Genomic DNA, 18,197 nt, shown 5'->3' with positions numbered 1-18,197 from the left:
TTTTGCTAGTACAAGAGCGCCAGAGCTGAGAAGGCCGCGTTTGGTATCAAATCTAGCATATGAGGAGTAAGGACGGTTTGAACATACCTCTACTTCCGGGACCTGCTGGCCATCTCAAACACCATAACATCTTTTGACGTATTTTTTGGTTTCAAACTTTCTCTAATGGGAAATAACCTTGAATTGACCCACTTTCTTGGCTTTGACAGACCCTTCCTCAAGCACGTCAGAGCTTTCGCCGTGTTTGACATCCAAAAAGCTAAGGAGAAAGTGTAACTGACCCACTTTCTTGACCTACTGACCTACTGACCTACTTACCTATTAAGATCATTAGAAATAAGAAATAGAACTTATCATCATAAAAACAAGTTTGCACTGATCAACTTTCGTCACCAAATATTCGATCCGCTACGCTCTACAACTTGTAGGGGGCGGGCCAGCGCGTATAATCGTGTTAGGTATCCAAAAATTCGCTCATGATAAATACCATTTGTTTGAACTGACCCACTGTCATAACCTATTGACCTCCCTAAAGATCGTCAAAGCTAAGGCAGTCGGTTGGTTTATAACTTTAGCTTTTAATTAGCATTATATGCTCACTGCAAATTGTCAACCGGCATAGCCCTACCACATGATACAATGTCTCTTAGTCTTCCTGTGAGCTGCCATATTGTTGTATGAAACGTATTTATCACAAGTAGGACAGTGAACCTTTTGGTTTCTATCACATTTAGCTTAAAGAAAGTTATCAAATTTCACTCTACACTTTCTAGTTTTTTATCTTTTTAAGTTATGTTACATCATCACACCAAGTGTAAGTAATAGGATACTGGATGCTAGATTATTCGGTTTTGTATTGGAATTAAGGCAACTTTGGGAAAACACTTGTGTTTTCCCAAATTTTGGCCCTTTTTCTACGACAAATCGTAGATATTCGTAGATTGCATTATCCTATTACTTTGGTGCATTTTTTGGTCACTGATACCTCCGGGGTGACCTCCTTCCGAGGTCAATCCTTTGTTCATAACCACTAAACATATAGAGATCTATGGGAGACGTTTAGAGCACTTTCGATGGCTTCTATTTGATAGTTGCCACTAGGTGGCGCCACCTTTTGTACCACACGGGTCATAGAAATGGTGTGAAATTGGTCCAAAATAGGCCTGATGTGTGTCAAGTTCGCCTCGTCATAGATTGGTGAAATTATATTTATTTCTTAGTAAAACAACAACCATGTGATAGCCAGGGGAACACTATTCTTAAATCAAATAAAGTAAAACATATAGGTGTTGTGGCTTTTCATTGATCAAATTTGCATGACTTGAACTGAAATGACAGGAATTGACTATCGGCAGATTGAAGGCTCGCGTAGAAAGGCGAGGAAAGGCCTGTTGGCGTCCAAGTGTTTATTGTGTGGGCGTGGCGACCGGTTCGTAGAGACCCAGCGACGCATTTTAGAGCAATTTGGACGGATTTAATGTAATACGAAACCAATAGGTGGCTTCACTCTTATACCCTCAGATCCTACAAACGGTCAAAAAGTGGCAATGAAAGTTCCCGCTATGATGCTGATGTGTGTCTAGTCAAAGACATAATGAAAACATATTTATTTTCACCTGATCGAAAGACGGAACCACCCTGCGATAGCCAGGAAAATAACTTTTCTAAATTCCATCAAAAAATGCAAATGTAGCTTGAAGCGAACCATATGAATTGCCACACGTTGAACTAGGCCAAATCTCGCACTGTGGCTTGTACGTATGGTTACCGTATGACCGTATGACCGCCAAATAAGCTAGGTAGTGAACCGGTCACAAGATGGCCTCATTAAAGCGCCAAATCATCCTCTGTACATGGAAACTAAGGTCTCGTTAGGGAGTTTTTTCCCAAATGTACGCGATGATGACGTGCCCCATTTACAGGACGTAACATCTATTTTAAAATGCGTTTCCAAAGCGAATGCATGAGGACAACCCATTTGTGTCGTATATCACTGGAAACGCCCGATTCCCCTGATTCTGCAGGATGTTGAATCGGGCATTTGATTTCTTTAAATAAATCATAAGCGTCGCATTTGCTCCTAGCTCTGTTCACCATCCCAAATGGCAATATTGCCAATTGGGCCGGACAATCCTGAAAACCCCCAAATATCATACATTTCTTCCTGAATAATTCTTACAGTGACCATTCTCCCATGAAAGACAGTTGCTTACGCTACACAAAAATCAAAAAAAATCGAGGGTCAACCATTGAACTTTTGAGATATGTTGAATTTTGCACAAATCAGCGAAAAACGCATCAACTAGCATTGGACGGCATTTCAACACGGGGCCGACGCACATCCCAAGTTCAGTGTACACATACGTCGGCAACAGCAGTAAATGCGTAGTTTCTTGTTAGCCGCCTATTGAGTAGCGCTCTAGGTTTCAGAAACTCCAAAAAAACAACTGCTGAATCAACACTGACATACTGTGAGGACCGAGAAATCAATGATTTTAGGAACATGAGACCTAAGGTCACGCCATTAAGGTAATAACCATGGAAACGGCCGGCGTCTGAAGAACTAGTTTTTTTTTGGGGGGGGGGGGTTACAAAGTGGCGACCGAGATTAACTGGTTAGTGAGACCATAGTTCAGTTTAGGATCACTGTGCCAGTTTAATGGTAATTTCTATTTGAAATATAGTTCTTCTTGAATTGTGAATAAGGTGTGTTTAAAATGAAGAAAATGATCCAATTTCAGTCCAATTGGCATACTTAATATGTGGTTTTGAGGCTCCATTTAACCCGTCGTGGTGAAAAACGCCGTCAAAAATCACCCCCGGCTTCAGATTACGTCTCGGAAAGAGTTGTGAGGAGGTAGAAAGTACCATTTTAAATGGAAAATGGCTTAAAACTTTAGTACCGGTACGTGGCCCGGAGGGATCCACCGCACTGGCTAGTGAGACAGAATGCTAAACTCTCGTGGTGGACGAGATCTCGTTCTTAGTCCACCTAAGCACTAAAACCGGCAAGATGGGAATGCTGGACAATCTAAGTTTTCTTGACGATGTGCGGCGCATGAATAAACGCCAGGTATAGTATGAAATCTGTAGATGAACTGTATTCCATAGAAGATGTGGCACATACAATTTCTGTAATTTTTTGCCGTTTTCTGCTGTTTTTGCGAAGTTGAAATGTCGAACTCGAAATCATTTCGTCCATATGTTTTGTACTTTGGTGTACATTTACACACGTTCGTGCACATATATGCATGGTAGTTATGCACTGCATCAGTGTCATTGATTGTATGGCTAAACACTATGTAGCCCTACACAATACTCTCGTATCAAAGACAGGTTTCGTTCTAAATACGGATATATTTGCACTAAAATACAAAATCTTTGGAACTTCTGGCCCGTGTACATTACTGTATCCGATTACTAGTAAGTAGTAGGGCTATTAGTATTACAATACAAGTCTACAGGATTAATGAGGACGATGGTACGGTCAACGGTGTGTGCATCGGACAGGCTCTAACATATATCTCCTTCAACTAAAGTACTGCATTGCGCTCAACTTCCAACGTCGTATCCACCTGATTTTGAATAATTTGCAGGGCGCAACGCAGTATATGTGTTAGTGGAGGTCATATCTGTATGCCCAAAGTCCAAACTGTACCATCGTCATATCCGGAGAGAGGTTCTGAACTGTCATATTGCATTCCCGACTGTACTTACTGGTCAGCACCCAAGCAAACTTTGTTGAAATAGTCTGTTACTGGGACGTCATTGGTATTTAAAAACAAACATGTCAATGTTAGGCACTTCACTGATGGACTATCTCAACAATTTACGAAACGGGTTTTTTCTGGTTCCTTCCTTGGCCTCGTTGCAAACAACATAGAGAATGTGGCCAAGATATCCCAGACAAGGTACCATGTTCTTATCAATATCACCCATCCATATTTTGCCAGAAGATAGAAGCTCGTCTGTGATACCAGACATTTCTGTGGCAGTACCTAGTCATCATGATGTTACTATAAAGTTACATGTCCTAACTTCATGCTTTGCCTTCCAGCTCTACTATCAGGTGTTAAACTTTGCTATGATAGTCTCCTCCGCTCTCATGATATGGAAAGGGCTGATGGTGGTCACAGGCAGTGAGAGTCCTATAGTTGTGGTGCTAAGGTAAGAATGGTGGTCACAGGCAATAGGAATAGGATAGTCCTTTGATAGTCATGGTGCTACGGGTGGTGATCATAGGCAGTGAGAGTCCTAGAGTTGTGGTGCAGAATGGTATTTCTCTTACCTACGCAGAGCTGGTTTTTCTTAATGCCCGTGACAACTTTTCGTACTCGAAAGGCGCAATGTCACAGCAAGCTGAAGCACACTTTTCACATCGCCGTCGGAGGGCACAGCCTAGAACCTTCAACAGGCTAACATTAGTTTTTATTGACCGTCGGGTGTTATGGATGTTTTTACCCTGTGGCATTGTAGAGTATTGTTTGGTCGTGTAATAACATTTAAAGTGGCCCGCAGTTGCACGGAATCCAAAAGCTGGGACCGGGTGTTTACTCTCGTAAACGATTACATATTGACAATATCTCGTCCTTCTCACGAACATACAAAATATGTTCACAATATGCCTGTGCAAATTTGATGTCATTGAAGATTGAGATTGTCTCACATTCCAGTGGTAGCATGGAACCGGCTTTCTATCGTGGCGACCTCCTCCTCCTCACCAACTACCAAGAGGAGCCCATCCGTGTTGGTGACATTGTCGTCTTCAAAATTCAGGGAAGAGAAATTCCAATCGTTCATAGAGTTTTAAAAATCCATGAAAAGTAAGTTGCTGTTGATGTCATAAAAGTTGTATGTCTCTGTCCTCAGTTCTACCATTTAGATTCATCCTATTTTCTTCCTGCTGGCACTCTGACAGTGTGGCCTCGAATGTTTTCATCAGGTGGGTGTTCGTCACTCACAGGCTGGTGGAGGGTGTTTTTTTGTGGGGGGTCACATCGGAGTTCCTAAGACTTTGCCTTCACAAACTTTTTCATTGAGGAGTCCCCTGGTTTGTGTAATGTGCAGTAGCAAATATTAGGAATTGATCTCTTCGAAAGCGGTCTTCAGGTGAGTAGTGTAAATGCACATATTTCTAATGAGGTTATGAGTGCATTCTTCTCTTCCAGGGAGACTGGCTCAGTGAAATTTTTGACAAAAGGTGACAATAATTCAGTTGATGATCGAGGATTGTATGCCCATGGACAACTTTGGTTGCAGAAGAAGGATGTGGTTGGAAGAGCTAAAGGGTGAGTGTTTCAAACACAAATAGGCTGTTTTGGGCATTTTCCTTGGAGAGTGATTCTTCTTCTTCTTCAGCGTTCGCTCTGCACTTGGAGGGGTCATTCTCCTAGGAGTAATCCTCCTCCAAGGCGGAATGAGCGTATCCTGCGTGCCACTACGGTTAGGCGCCAATTGGGTTTATTGGCCTTGTGGTCCGACTTTGGCGAGAGAGATAGAGTCCATGCAAGCTACTCATGTTTCTCGTGGGGTCTTAGCTTGCCCTGGCATAGATACCAGGTACAAGGAACCTCGGTTTTGAGTCTCATTCGAAGGACTGTGAAGAGCCAGGAATTTTAGTTCCTTGAAAGCCCTTGTAGAGTGATGGTAGTGAACATATTTTGGCTCTTGACTTGCTTTGGATACTAAAAACGGCTGGAACTGGTCATGTGATTTATCTGTTCATTTGGTACGAAAAGTTTATTCCCCTAGTTGTTTAGAAGCAGTATACTATAAAGCATTCTGTTCAGTAGTTCAAAGTACAGTAGAACCTCTCTATTAAGGACACTCTCGGGACTGACAAGTGCTGTTCGTAATAGAGAGGTGTCCTGATGAGAGAGGTCAAATTGATTGGAAACATCCAATTTGGTACCAAAACTGTCCTTAAAAGAGATGGTGTCCTTGATAGAGAGGTGTTCACTAAGGGAGGTTTGACTGCCCTTTTCTCCTTGACCCTTGTATGAAAGCTTTTCTTTCACTTCAGATTTTTGCCGTATGTGGGAATAGTGACTATACTAATGAACGACTACCCCAAACTAAAGGTGAGTGCGCCAAAGAAAAGTTCGAAAAAAAGTTTGCCAAAGCCTCAGCTTTGCCTCGGTTTTGGTCAACATTTTAGCTCAAACCCCCACGGTTTGGGTGAGACAACCAATAACTCCAGTTCGGTATCAATTCCGCAAACTTGGCGAATTGGTGATCAATTAATTATGATTGGTGATCATCGGAGTTGGTAATTATCTCAGTGATCATCCCAGTGGGTGATCATCTGAAGATACGATCATCCGGGCATGCTATTTTCCTGACCAATGATTAAATACGAACAGCGTACCTTTCAAGTTGATTTCTTCATATCTAACCCACGTCTTTTCTCTCTTCCAGTATTTTGTTTTAGCATTCCTTGGGATATTCGTGCTAATACATCGCGAATGATATTCGGAGAAAGGGGCCACCTAGAGGGAGTGAGGACACCTAGGAGTACCTTATATCTTTGTAAATTTTAGGCCCTTTTGTTGAAAAAGTTATCCTTTAATATCAGTTTCGAAAAACAGGCTGGCATTGGCAATTTATTTTTCACAAGTTGAATTGTGGTTTACCTTGCAATTGCATTAATACATTTTGGCACCTGTAGATTTTTGATAGCCATCAGGAATAAAATAAATTTTCAGTTATTTTCAAAATACATGGTACTGGTACTCGTAATAAACGTCACGACTTATCATGTTCCGACTAAAACAATTTGATTATAGTGTTCAATAAAAAAATCTCGTAAATTCTGAAAAGTACACCAAAAATGTTGAACCATCAAATCATTCTCAAAAAATGTTTGGTGGCATTTTTGGAAATGATGTTGGGTCACTTTCTACACCTTTCTTAATTAAATAAGAATGAACATTGATTGGATCTGCAGTCAAATGAGGACAAATCAAAATCATGTGTAATGAGACGCCACTAAGCTTCGTCTCGGCACATAATGATCTAACGCAATCATTTATTCCTCTTGGATGTGTTGTCCCTTATTTATTCTGGTGGGGTTGAATATCGTGGCCTGTTCTGTTTTTCTCAGTCCGGTAGTAGTTTGTGTGTTTGCTTATTTCAATTCATTGAAAACGGGGAGAGAACTAAGATCTTGGCACAAGAAGTGCTGCATATGCTTCAGAAAAATTGGATCTCATTCATTGCCCATAAACATTTCGCTATGTTGCGTTCTAGTTATATCGTCCCGTTGATTATCAAGACGGATTTAAGCAAATACTGTGCTTCGCCTCAGTTGAGTCAGCAGTCAATTAGAGCAGTATTCATCTGGCCTATACATGCAGATCTGCGATTAGCAGCACGGTGTACCTGATCGGACAATCCATTCATAAACCCCAATCTGCTGATGGTCGTGCACCAAGAAGAGTTCTCCACAAGGTTTTCTCAAGGTAATGTTGTACCATTGATCATCAGGAAGTTTTGCCAGTGTGCAGCACAAGGTATAGTGGCAAGCAGTTTAAGGTAGGGTGGCCCTGTTGAAACATTTTACAAGTTCTAGAGCAAGGTAGAGTGGCTGCTTCTGAGGTAGGGTGGGACGCCCTGACAAATAGCCTTGTGGAGAACACTGCTAAGCAGATGTTACTTTAAAATCAATATGTATTTCTATACAGAATCATGGGGAGAAACAGATAAATCTATGTCATACTATCCTCGAGCTCTGTGCACATTAAGATATATGGGGTTGTAGGCCAGATGTATACTGCTTCTAGTTAACTGCTGGAGTTAAACATAGGTTGCTAACCTTTTCGCGCGTGTACGCCAGCTGTAGCCTTGCTATTAAGATGATCACAAAAGTATCTTGGGCCTGATTACTTTATCAATTCTCAATTTTGTTAGGGTTTTTAATTGGTTGGATGAATTATTGTTTGTGGTGAAAGTCTTGTGCCCTGTGTCGGAAACACATCAATTTGATTATTTTGTTTAATTGGCGACGCTCTTATTCAAAGAAGTAGTGACTGGATATCAATTTTGTGGTATAAATTGTCGTTAAAGGGACAACTTGGGCATGAGATTTATCTGGCCAGGAGGATAATAATAATACCCCTGCTTGCCACAATGCTCCGCCACTGGTAGTATCACACCGAGGCTGGTCTCTAATAATGATTTTTGCCAGTGTTGCCAGGCAGTTTCAGACATGGCTTTTGAATTTTAGGCGGGCCTGTAGTTACATCCCGTTCTAGTGCATGGTTTATATTGCAGTTCAAAAATTTTTCAATTATCCTGTTTGGAGGTGTTTTGGTCCTGCTGGAAGCCATTTTGAATTAAAACCAACACATCTCATGCCCTGATTGGTCCTTTAATTGATAAGGTGCTTCTTATGAAGTATTGCAATGGGTTCAAGATACATTTTCCTGTGGAATTGTCTGGAACGATAAATTAGAAATTTTTCTAAATTAGAAATTTTTCTAAATTAGATTTAGAAGAGGAAATGCTTTGCAATACAAGGGTGATGTGAGAACCAAGCGTTGATCCTCTGCAAATATTCAAGAATATTGACATCCCAGTAAATCTGTACAAGTTGAGAAACTACATGTTAGATGTATGCATTTATATTCAACATCAATAAATGTCTTTTAAATATTAATACATAACTATTTGTTGATTCCTTAAAGGGAATTGGAACCGTCGAGCGATTTATTCAACTTTTCGACTTTCACCGCCCGAGAAAGTCAAACTTCCAACTTCCTATTCGAGTTCAGATTTGTAGCTCCGCCCCCAGTGCCCGAGCATGCGCAGTTCAATTTGTTATTATTGAGAATCATGTGAGAATCACGTGAGTCATGCGATCTTTCATTCATGAGTTTTCGTAGTAAATTCCATAGTAGTGACGTCACTCAATGATTGACAGCTAGGCCCATGTTTCATTCATGCCTCGTTCTGATCACCCGATACGCGGGAAATGAAAACGAGGTCATACGAACTGGCTTGGCGGTTTCAGTTCCCTTTAATGTTCATTACAGGATGCAGACCAGTTGAAAGAACACTCTCGATTTCAGTGCAGGGAACTTACTCTTACAGCTGTTGTATCTGTTAGCAACACCTAATCTTTTTCACCCTTCGACCTGTGTGTCAGCCTCGGTGCTGTTGACCTCCTTCTTTCCATCAATTATCGCAGCCATCTTGAATTTGGTTTCCATCCATTTCTAGGTGTACGTTTGATCTGCTCAAGACAATTTTTGGTGTGTTGACTTGGAATAAAATTGTCAAGAAGAAAACACTTTTCTTATTTTCTCCATAAAACTTAAGAGTCAAATTCATACTTTTAAAACGACTACAATCAGTTTATTAAATTTAGCACCAAATATATAATAAATATTGTTTACATAGTTGGATGATAAAGGACTGAGTGGTTGAGAAACAATCCCTTGGATTGTGGTGGCCTAAAGGGCAATTTTCCTGAAACTTGCATGTGATGAAGAAAGTAATATAAGATGTAATCACTTAACCTTGACCTACATGTAGTAACATTTTTTGTCACAATTGAAACTACCAAAATATCTGAATATATGCTAGTTTTTAGCACAATATTAATTGTTGTGATATTCCACTCAACAACGGTGAAAAGTACTCATTTCCTTCAGAAAGAATGGCAAAATGGGTTTTGAGAACGTCAAAATCTCTCCTGCTTTGTCTCAATAAATTTGCTCTGTACTTTTTGGTACTATCGCAATCCACTCGGCCCCTTTTACACTTATGAATAATAGCACCATGAACAGCCAGGAGGTACAGGTAAAGTTATTAAAGGATCAAGAAGGTTATGTTATTCTGCTTTAAAGGGAGACTCTGATTATCACAAAAAACTGTGATTCAATTGACTATAATTTATACTAATTGTATTGCAACAGTACGATTCAATCGACAAAACTCAGTCATCATCGAAAAGTTTTGCTCGAGACTTCCTTGATTTTGGTTTAATCAGTGAGACTCCATCATTGAGCGCGGATGAGCGTCTCCGTGACGTCTTGCTCTCCCTGGCAACGCTTGCCTTCCTATCGGTAACCTGGAGTAAAAAGAGAAAGAAGTCAACAAATGCTACATGAATATTCAAAAGTTGGGTTTATATTGGCTGATATGAATAAAGTCTAGCAAATGCTTTTACTTCAATTTTGTACAGAAAGGCTTAGTGTAAATGTACATGTAGTTTTAGATAAAAGAATTTGCTCGTCTTTATTCATATCACCCATTGTCTAAAGAGGTGGACTGTGCAGCTAATAGCAGACCTGCAGGTGTAGGGTTAGGCCAGATAATACTGCCTCTATAATACACTGCTGGTTCAATGTATTTCAGTCTTGGTTTTCTGCTGATTTTGTCATGATAAAGATGAATCGCCTTGCCAGAGTAAGCCTACCTTTTTCTCGACCACCTCTTTGTCGGCGGGTACAGCTTTACCGTATATGCGCTCGGCTTCCCGGCGATCATCTTTACTGATTGGTTGGTCATCTAAAGCCTCGAGCTTGGGCAGCTGGCTGATCAGATACTGCCTGAAAGTAATTTAAGAAACAGGAATAGAGAAGTCTGATGCCATCTAGGGACAAATAGAAAAGAGGCCCGATGCTATCTTGGAACGAATAGAGAAGAGGCCTTGGAATGAATAGAGAAGAGGCCTGATGGCATATTGGAATGAATACAGAAGTGGCATGATGTCATATCGGAACAAATAGAAAAGAAGACTGATGCCATCTCGGGACAAACAGTGTTCTCCCCAACAATTTTTTTGGGCCGGGTGCTGTCGCCATATTTTGACACAATTGAGAATTCACTTCAGTTCTGTCCAGGTTGGCAGCAAAATCTGTCTGGGTGCTATAACAGTAAAACCATTACCAACTCTATGAATCTGTCCGGGTGCTAACTTTTTTGTCCGGGTGCTGAAGTGGGGAAGATGATTCTGCCCGGGTGCTGCGCCTGGACAAAAAGCATAGTGGAGAACCCTGGACAAATAGAGAAGAAGCTTGATGCCATCTCGGGACAAATAGATCACCTACCTGTAGTCTGTGTACTGGATGAGTGTACCGCCATTAAAATAACTCGGAGCCGCAGGATTGTTCATCAGGCTAAGATAACGAAGGTTGGGGAAGTATGTGCTCAATGTCTTGATGATGACACCTGAAACAAGAATGGCACACAGCCGTTTGTTTTATTTTGCTATTCACAAAATTTCTGAAAAAAGTTTATTTTTTTGGATTTTTTTATCCAGGTGTATTGCACATTTTGGTTTTTCCAATCAAAGAATCGAAGCGTGAATACCTACCCAGGTTAGCAATGTCGTTATGGTTCATCCATAATGTATGGAGACTCTGCAATGATGGGAATTTGACGTGTGATTCAATGTGATTGTGATCGAGAATTAATGTGGTGAGGCACGGTAGATCCATTAAGAACCTGAAATCTCTGAAGATGGTTAAGGAGGTTCAATGTCATTACACATCAACAAGAATTAGTCAACCACATACTGTTTATTGCTCTGAAATCCCGTTGACTGATTACAAATACATGTATAAAAATTTCTCTGTTGGAGCTCATGTACATCCCCCTTGGCAATTGTCATACCAGGCTCCACTCGCATGCGACCCCCGGATCTAATCCAGAATTCTGGATGATCAGCCTCTGCTATCTTTCTGTTTTGTTAACTCAAAGGATATGAGAAGCTATTGTGTGTGAGATCGAGTTCTTCCAGTGTTCCTCCATACGTCTTCATCACTTTCTCCGGTATCTCGGTCACATTCTGATATGCCAAGGAGAACCGTTTTGGCGCCTTTACATCTACATTCATTTCTTCGTTCTAAAAAAAGATATATTTGAATTATGAAACTCGGCATTTGACAAACCATTGGAAATGTTCCTATGTCATGGATGTATGTGCTCATTTAGGCTACATGAAAGTAGACAACGAAAGTAGAATCCTTTGTTCATCATTGACCTTTTTGAAGAAGTTCGTTTGGCTCTGATTCGTCTCGTTCGAAAAGGCCTATTCCAGCGATAGATGTCATACTAAAATGACGTCCATACTATACTTCCTCCAATGTGGACCAATCGGGATTGATGTATTTAAATTAATATAATGTCACGAAACGATCAGGAATTGTGGAAAATGTCCTGCTTATTTCGTTTCTGACCATTAGATTTTATTTTGATGACTTTAAATATGCTTTTAAATCTGGTGGACGTTTGTGAACGCTGGTTGACGCTGTTTAGTAAGACCGTTTTTTTGGCCGAAATGGTGGAAATCCACTATTTTGACGCACTACCGGGTATACTGGGGAGAATTACAATAACTGATGGACATCTAAGGAACATCAGCATACCTTCAACAAAGTCATTAGTTCATTTTAAAGATCGAAAAACGCAGTTTTGAAGAAAAAACGTCAGAAATCGCAAATCAGGGGCGCAGCCATTTTGAACAAAGTCTGGTCACATGACAAGAATGACAGGCATACAAAAACCAAGATGGCGACGACCACGTTCGTGAATTTCGTCTGCATTTATTTTGCAACAATCTTGCTAATTCTGCCTGTAATCGGTCCGGTACTGGCGGGGGATGGAGAAGCTCATCCCGCTCATGAGGCCCTAGCACCGATTCAGCACATTACCGGTCAGGATCTTACTTCACGGCTTCTAAAAGAGCACAAACACATATTGCTCTATGTGTGTAAGTTTTTGTGCATAAAATCTAAAAATGTCGTGCATTTTGTACACAACATAAGAACATGTAATGTAATCGGTAATACTAAATCACTACCAATCATGACCAATCGTGACCAACACTTCAAAACAGAGTATTATATGCGGTTTAAAACCATTTAAATAGTATATATTATGCTTCTGAAGAAATACCATAGTTTCACTTCAGTCATTTTGAGGGTCATGTTTTTGAGTTATTTTGAATCAATGAATGAAGGCATGCCAATCGATTGCCGAATCGGGCTACCGTCGCCATATTTGTTTTGGCTTGCAAGTGGCTGGGTCCAGGGAAAATGTGGATTCTCGCTAATAGTTTCATTTTCAAATTCAAATGTTGCTTGTATTGTTGTAGATGAGACAGCTTGCTCGGAATGCCTGCACGATCTGTTGACTGTTCAGGCCATCCAAGACGAGGCGGCTGAAACTATTCCAGAACTTGCCGGTAAGATAACTTTGCCAGCTCTTGTTATCCCAGAACTCAAATGAGAGAGTTTCGTTTTCCAGCTGAGATTCCACAACTCACCCGACACATGGTGATCCAAGAACACCCTGTAATGTGTAAACCAAGAAGGAATGGTCCAGAAACAATGGCATCACAATCCCAACAATTTTCAGAAGCTAAGAGGTCAAAAGCAATGTGTTCATGACTTTGGGTTTCGGTAATGTATCAGATGCACAGTAGAAAGCAGAGTTTTTGCCTTTTTCTGGGACCCCACAAGTGACGAATTAAAACTGGTTTGTGACAAGAAACTTAAGTAAAAAAGCTAGGGTACGGCATTCAGCCAACGCCTGCCTGGGTACAATTTCTAGCTCGGGCTGTAACATTTGTTGTATATGTTTCAGGGCTAAAGGCGTTCGCCTCTTTCCTACCTGAACAGATGATGCAGTTTGGCATCAGTGGCCACCCAGTCCTGATCTTCTTCCGCGAAGGAGTCCCAGTGCCATATGAAGGTGAGTTGGCCATGTGTCATCCTGAGATTCAGGTTTACGATACTCCTACATTCTTGTAACAAAAAACTATGTATGTATTAAATCTGAAAGTCTGAAATGTTCAGGAGATCTCACCTGTCAACCATCTGACCTTGCAGTGGTTGGAAGAACAAGCCCCGACATCATTCATAGTTGCAGCTGATAAATCCCTGAGAGTGAAAGACCACACCACAGGTTGGGCAGGGTGTCATAGGGAAAGGGTAGGATCTTTGAAGGGTCTACTGCAAGAACCATCCTACATGTACAGGGCCAAGTGCATGGCCTAGGTCTGGCTAGCCCAAGGAACAATTTCTATGCCAGAAGACAGAATATTATAACTAACAATGAGGATTTCATATCGGACATTCCATGGAGTGAATTTAAGCTTACTTGATGTATACATAGTGACAAGTATGCATAATTCATACTTGATAGTGATTATATAACTTTTTATTATTGTTGCAAACTTGCAGGTGTGAGCCAGTCTAAACGTTTACAAGCTCAGGATGTGATCCTGTGGCTCCTGACGGCCAAGTCAACAACAACCATTTTACTCAACGATGATAACTTTGAACACGACACACAGGCATCGACAGGTGCAACCACCGGAGACTGGTTTGTCATGTTGTGAGTAGGTCCATCAGCTTCTATTCTAGCTCACATGTTAAAAGGACAACTTGGGCATGAGATATCTTTTATACAAAAATAGCTGCCAGTATGACCGTGACTACTCCAAGCAGGATTATTGAAAAATCATTGAAGTGCATGCGGTAAACAATGCAATAGAATGGGTTGTACCAGGGCGAGCTGAAATTGACAAGCCATGTTCAAAAGTACCTCGCAACACTGACCAAATAATCGTAGAGATCAGCACCAGTCTGTACTACGTATGGTGGGGGGATAAAATGGTGTTCAAGACGAAAGATGATCACTTTATTAGGGCTTGCTTATAAAGTTTTTATTCGATGTAAGGGAGAATGGGGTATTTGTAGCCCCTGCATTGTTTGATGCATGGAGATATCAGTCAATATCATAGGCAGGTGCTACAATTAAACCGAGGCTACAATTACCCCATTCTAGTCTACCTTACATGTACATGTACTACAAACATACAGGTTTGATCTCTTCACGACAGGTGACATCAGCATTAGTGACAAAACACTTGATGCACCGTTTCATGCGACCACCCCCCTTCTTTTGTTATGCCACAATGTTTTGTTTACACAACTGTCAGTTTTCTCTGAGCCAGAATTAACCACCCGCAAAAATGCAGTATTTGGTACTGAATCATGTCATGTTTGTTTTGCTTCAGCTATGACAGCAGCTGTGATAAACTTCTACCAAGATGGGAGACACTCGCTGTAAGGTATGTCGAATTGATTTCATCTACAAACTCTTGTTTTCACCGATTCATGAACATCCCAAATATGCATGTATCTATCTTTACCTCGTCTTTTCAGCTTAAAGGGTAAAAAGCCAGTAGGTAGAGTAGACAAGGCATCGAGTCCCAACCTCGTTCAACGTTTGAATATCCAGAAGTGTCCAGAGCTGATCCTGTGAGTGTTACCAGTTAGTCATGCTGTGTGTCCTTTAATGTAGGGCTGGTGCCAGTTTTCTCAAAGATGGACATCTGAAGACGTCACAAAGAAGTATCAATGTCTGGCTCTCAGTTTTTTTCCTAGCATCGAATAGGTGTTGAGTGTCTGAACCAGGGGTGGGGAGGTACAAAGTTCATGTTGACCGCTACATAACTTACTCAAAGGGGTATGCCTTCTGATTTTTACAGTCATATACACAATGCTGTAGTGAAGTTATCATGCATACATCGTGGCTAAACCACATGTTTAGTATAATCTGTCTACACAGTGGCAATGTTGAAATTCTTATTCAGGCAGTATTGCGCAATTTAAAATCTTTCCAGTCAAATTCAAATTACAAATTTCAAATTTATGACTAACGGTGTTGACCTTTATTAGTACTTATCTCTGATTTTTAACAATAAATGTCTTATGTGTTTAGGTTTCGACAAGGAAAGATGCATTATTATGAGCTTCCAAAAGATGACACGAAAACTTTAGAAAGCTTTGCTCTATCTGTCTATCAGAATGCTAAATCAGGACCAGTTCCGAAAGTGCCATCACCATTGTAAGTACACGTATATGTAGACCAAGTTATTTTACACTCTATTGAATGGCTTTTTGGGTTGTCTCTAAACCTGGCCATAAAATGCCTGCTTCTTGCAAATGGTATTTATTTCTTATTATTCTACTTTCAGTGACAAAGTTGTGGAGGCAGCAGCCGGCTTCCTAAAGGTAAGCAGTACAGCCAAGAGCAAAACCAGGGTTGCATATTGAGCCAGACATAATTCCTGGACTTGGTGTGCACTTCAGTATGTATTTATGCAATTGGAGGTTTTCTGATTCAATTACAAATTTCAAATCTTTAACGAACGGCGTCAGTTAAATTTGCTGTCAGATGTACCAAGTCACTGAATCTCTCTTTTTTCAGAAATATCCGGTCTTGTTTGGTTTGACTTCAGGAGCCCTGCTGCTGACTTTGTTGGTGATATTGGTGGTAACTTCGCGGCCAGGACCTCATGTTCACGAGGATTAGAAGCAATTGTTAGAGATGGATATCATTGTTCACAAAATGACATCCAAAATTTGTTCGCCGCCCCCACTTGAGACCTACACCACTCGACTGAGGGTGACGTGACACAACAATTTTAGTGTTGTGCAATCAGTGCTAGTTTTACTTGGATACGGAGAGTTTTTCTCATCTATCTAATGACTTGTGGCTTTTTTTTATAAAACCCAAATACGATTTTGATTCAAAGGCAACTTTACATTATGTTATCAAGGAAAATATCAATAGGATACTGCATTGTTGCAGCTTTTCTAAAAAAAACATTTTGAAGAGCATCTGGGGTGTGTACGCAACACAACTGCAATTGTTTGTGACATCATTAGATATCCATCGACATTGATAATGCATTTATACTGGAGGCAGAATCAAGATTGGAAATCCTAGGCATTTTATAGGCCTACACCGCTCGATTTGAAAATTTCTGATTGCGTAAATTTGCTCTCATTCATATCAGTACTAATTTACGCAAATGGAAATTTTCAAGTCGAGCAGTGTAGGCCTATAAAATAAGTCTGACTTTGACATGCTGATTTCTCGAAGTTTCTTCTCTACTTTTATCGTTCTCAATATCATTGGCCATATTACCTTCAAATATTATGCTAAAATCTCTATGTCATGTGTCCATATGTGACCCGTTCCAGCAAAACCAGTCGCATGTCGCTCGGAGCTTGGCAGGTTGAGACGGACCGTTTGTTCATTTCACTATTGTCTGCCTTTTGTGAAGTCTGACGACATCAATTTCTTCTATTATCTCCTGGTGTCACCTGGGCTCATCTTATGTGTGACATGCTACTGGTTTTGCTAGAACGGGTCACATATATGGTCAATTGGGAAAGGGATGTGTTGTTAATGTTTTATGCATAGGCCTAGTCTACTTGTCCATATATTTCAATGTCATTCCGGTGAGCACAATGGCCTGGATGGTTCATTTTCTCACATCATCATCTCGATGACACTTTAAGTATGTGTTCAACAACCTGATAATCTTGTTTGATAATGCACCCACTCAATGAAGTGAGGGGGGGGGGGGCTTGTGTTCTTGGCTGGTTTCTGTATTGTCTGCTGCATCTACATGTTTGCTCTAACTGGAGAAATTTTGGAGTTATCACAATGAAATTTATGATCCGGGTCACTGCTATGCTGATTACTCATAGAAACCATAACTGGTTCTGGTTTAGGTCTTCAATGATTCCCAGTGCTTGCTGTAGGTCCTTGTATTACTTCCAGTTCATGGTGTCGGGCCTTTTATTTGTTTTGTTCCAGGAATGCATGGAGTTCTGTCTCTTTTGTTGTGCAGGCCATGTACTGTAATCATATGAACTTTTTTTTTCTACATAACAATCACTGTGTAACATGGCGTCTAGACAGAGTCGTCTGTCAGGTAAATTACTAGAAACATTCTATCTTTTGAATCACAACCTGGATGGTGGATTATCACATTTTCTAGTAGGCATTATTATGTACTGTTCAAGACCAGCTCTGACTGACTGAATTTGTCAGCTAAAACCCAATTGGATATGGGCAAGATATTATTTCAGATGAGGAAGCTGGTTGGTGGTGGTACATTATCAGAATTCAAGGTTATAAACTTCTGTTCTTTCCAAGGCTATCATTGCTTGTTAGTAACTCGTTTTGTGCTGCAGTGCTTTGACAGGCACAATGGTTTAGAATAAATATGTTACCATTATTTACATGGGGTACATGTTGCTGTTATGATATATATTGCCTCAGTAATCATTGTGAGTGAATTGAGAAGAGTAATGCTGTTGAAGTTTGCCTCGGAATGGGGGCTGTTTCAAAACTTCCAGTTGATGTTTGAAATTGCCATATCA

The 18,197-nt window shown here is 40.6% G+C and overlaps 3 protein-coding genes across 4 annotated transcripts; 2 read left to right on the top strand and 1 right to left on the bottom strand.

Moving 5' to 3' along the window:
* The first annotated feature begins 2,994 nt into the window (after positions 1 to 2,994).
* On the top strand, positions 2,995 to 8,656 carry LOC135498594 (signal peptidase complex catalytic subunit SEC11A-like). Its single transcript, XM_064788911.1, has 6 exons — positions 2,995 to 3,073; positions 4,058 to 4,167; positions 4,674 to 4,823; positions 5,169 to 5,288; positions 6,023 to 6,080; positions 6,418 to 8,656. Exons 1-6 carry the CDS (start codon positions 3,014 to 3,016, stop codon positions 6,466 to 6,468), a joined length of 549 nt encoding a protein of 182 aa, XP_064644981.1. The 5' UTR covers positions 2,995 to 3,013; the 3' UTR covers positions 6,469 to 8,656.
* Positions 8,657 to 9,332: 676 nt separating this feature from the next.
* On the bottom strand, positions 9,333 to 12,493 carry LOC135498593 (leucine-rich melanocyte differentiation-associated protein-like). 2 transcript variants are annotated; one of them, XM_064788909.1, is made up of 6 exons: positions 12,375 to 12,493; positions 11,712 to 11,851; positions 11,321 to 11,460; positions 11,055 to 11,175; positions 10,421 to 10,553; positions 9,333 to 10,072 (listed from the first exon to the last, which is right to left on the bottom strand). In XM_064788909.1, exons 1-6 carry the CDS (start codon positions 12,387 to 12,389, stop codon positions 9,938 to 9,940), a joined length of 684 nt encoding a protein of 227 aa, XP_064644979.1. In that variant the 5' UTR covers positions 12,390 to 12,493; the 3' UTR covers positions 9,333 to 9,937. The 2 variants fall into 2 exon arrangements, with proteins under 2 accessions (XP_064644979.1, XP_064644980.1); XM_064788910.1 differs by lacking the exon at positions 12,375 to 12,493 and adding an exon at positions 11,990 to 12,178.
* Positions 12,405 to 18,056, top strand: LOC135498591 (protein disulfide-isomerase A4-like). Its single transcript, XM_064788908.1, has 9 exons — positions 12,405 to 12,718; positions 13,103 to 13,192; positions 13,594 to 13,701; positions 14,193 to 14,346; positions 15,032 to 15,085; positions 15,180 to 15,275; positions 15,739 to 15,864; positions 15,995 to 16,031; positions 16,228 to 18,056. Exons 1-9 carry the CDS (start codon positions 12,517 to 12,519, stop codon positions 16,330 to 16,332), a joined length of 972 nt encoding a protein of 323 aa, XP_064644978.1. The 5' UTR covers positions 12,405 to 12,516; the 3' UTR covers positions 16,333 to 18,056.
* Positions 18,057 to 18,197: the final 141 nt, after the last annotated feature.

The sequence above is a fragment of the Lineus longissimus genome, chromosome 14 (assembly GCF_910592395.1).
Source record: "Lineus longissimus chromosome 14, tnLinLong1.2, whole genome shotgun sequence".
NCBI classification, from domain to species: domain Eukaryota; kingdom Metazoa; phylum Nemertea; class Pilidiophora; order Heteronemertea; family Lineidae; genus Lineus; species Lineus longissimus.
Note: the sequence above shows the minus strand (reverse complement) of the source record. Positions and strands in the feature narration are given on the sequence as shown.

Bases quoted from the DNA above. Each gene is read 5' to 3' on its own strand.
- LOC135498594 (XM_064788911.1), top strand. From the start codon at position 3,014: ATGGGAATGCTGGACAATCTAAGTTTTCTTGACGATGTGCGGCGCATG. The intron at 4,168-4,673 runs GTAAGAATGGTG...CTCACATTCCAG, and splicing joins CCTATAGTTGTGGTGCTAAG to TGGTAGCATGGAACCGGCTT. The intron at 4,824-5,168 runs GTAAGTTGCTGT...CTTCTCTTCCAG, and splicing joins GTTTTAAAAATCCATGAAAA to GGAGACTGGCTCAGTGAAAT.
- LOC135498593 (XM_064788909.1), bottom strand. The intron at 11,461-11,711 runs ATATCCTTTGAG...AACCATCTTCAG, and splicing joins CTCACACACAATAGCTTCTC to AGATTTCAGGTTCTTAATGG. The intron at 10,554-11,054 runs GTAGGTGATCTA...AATTACTTTCAG, and splicing joins ATCCAGTACACAGACTACAG to GCAGTATCTGATCAGCCAGC.
- LOC135498591 (XM_064788908.1), top strand. From the start codon at position 12,517: ATGGCGACGACCACGTTCGTGAATTTCGTCTGCATTTATTTTGCAACA. The intron at 13,702-14,192 runs GTGAGTTGGCCA...GCAAACTTGCAG, and splicing joins AGTCCCAGTGCCATATGAAG to GTGTGAGCCAGTCTAAACGT. The intron at 15,086-15,179 runs GTATGTCGAATT...TCGTCTTTTCAG, and splicing joins TGGGAGACACTCGCTGTAAG to CTTAAAGGGTAAAAAGCCAG.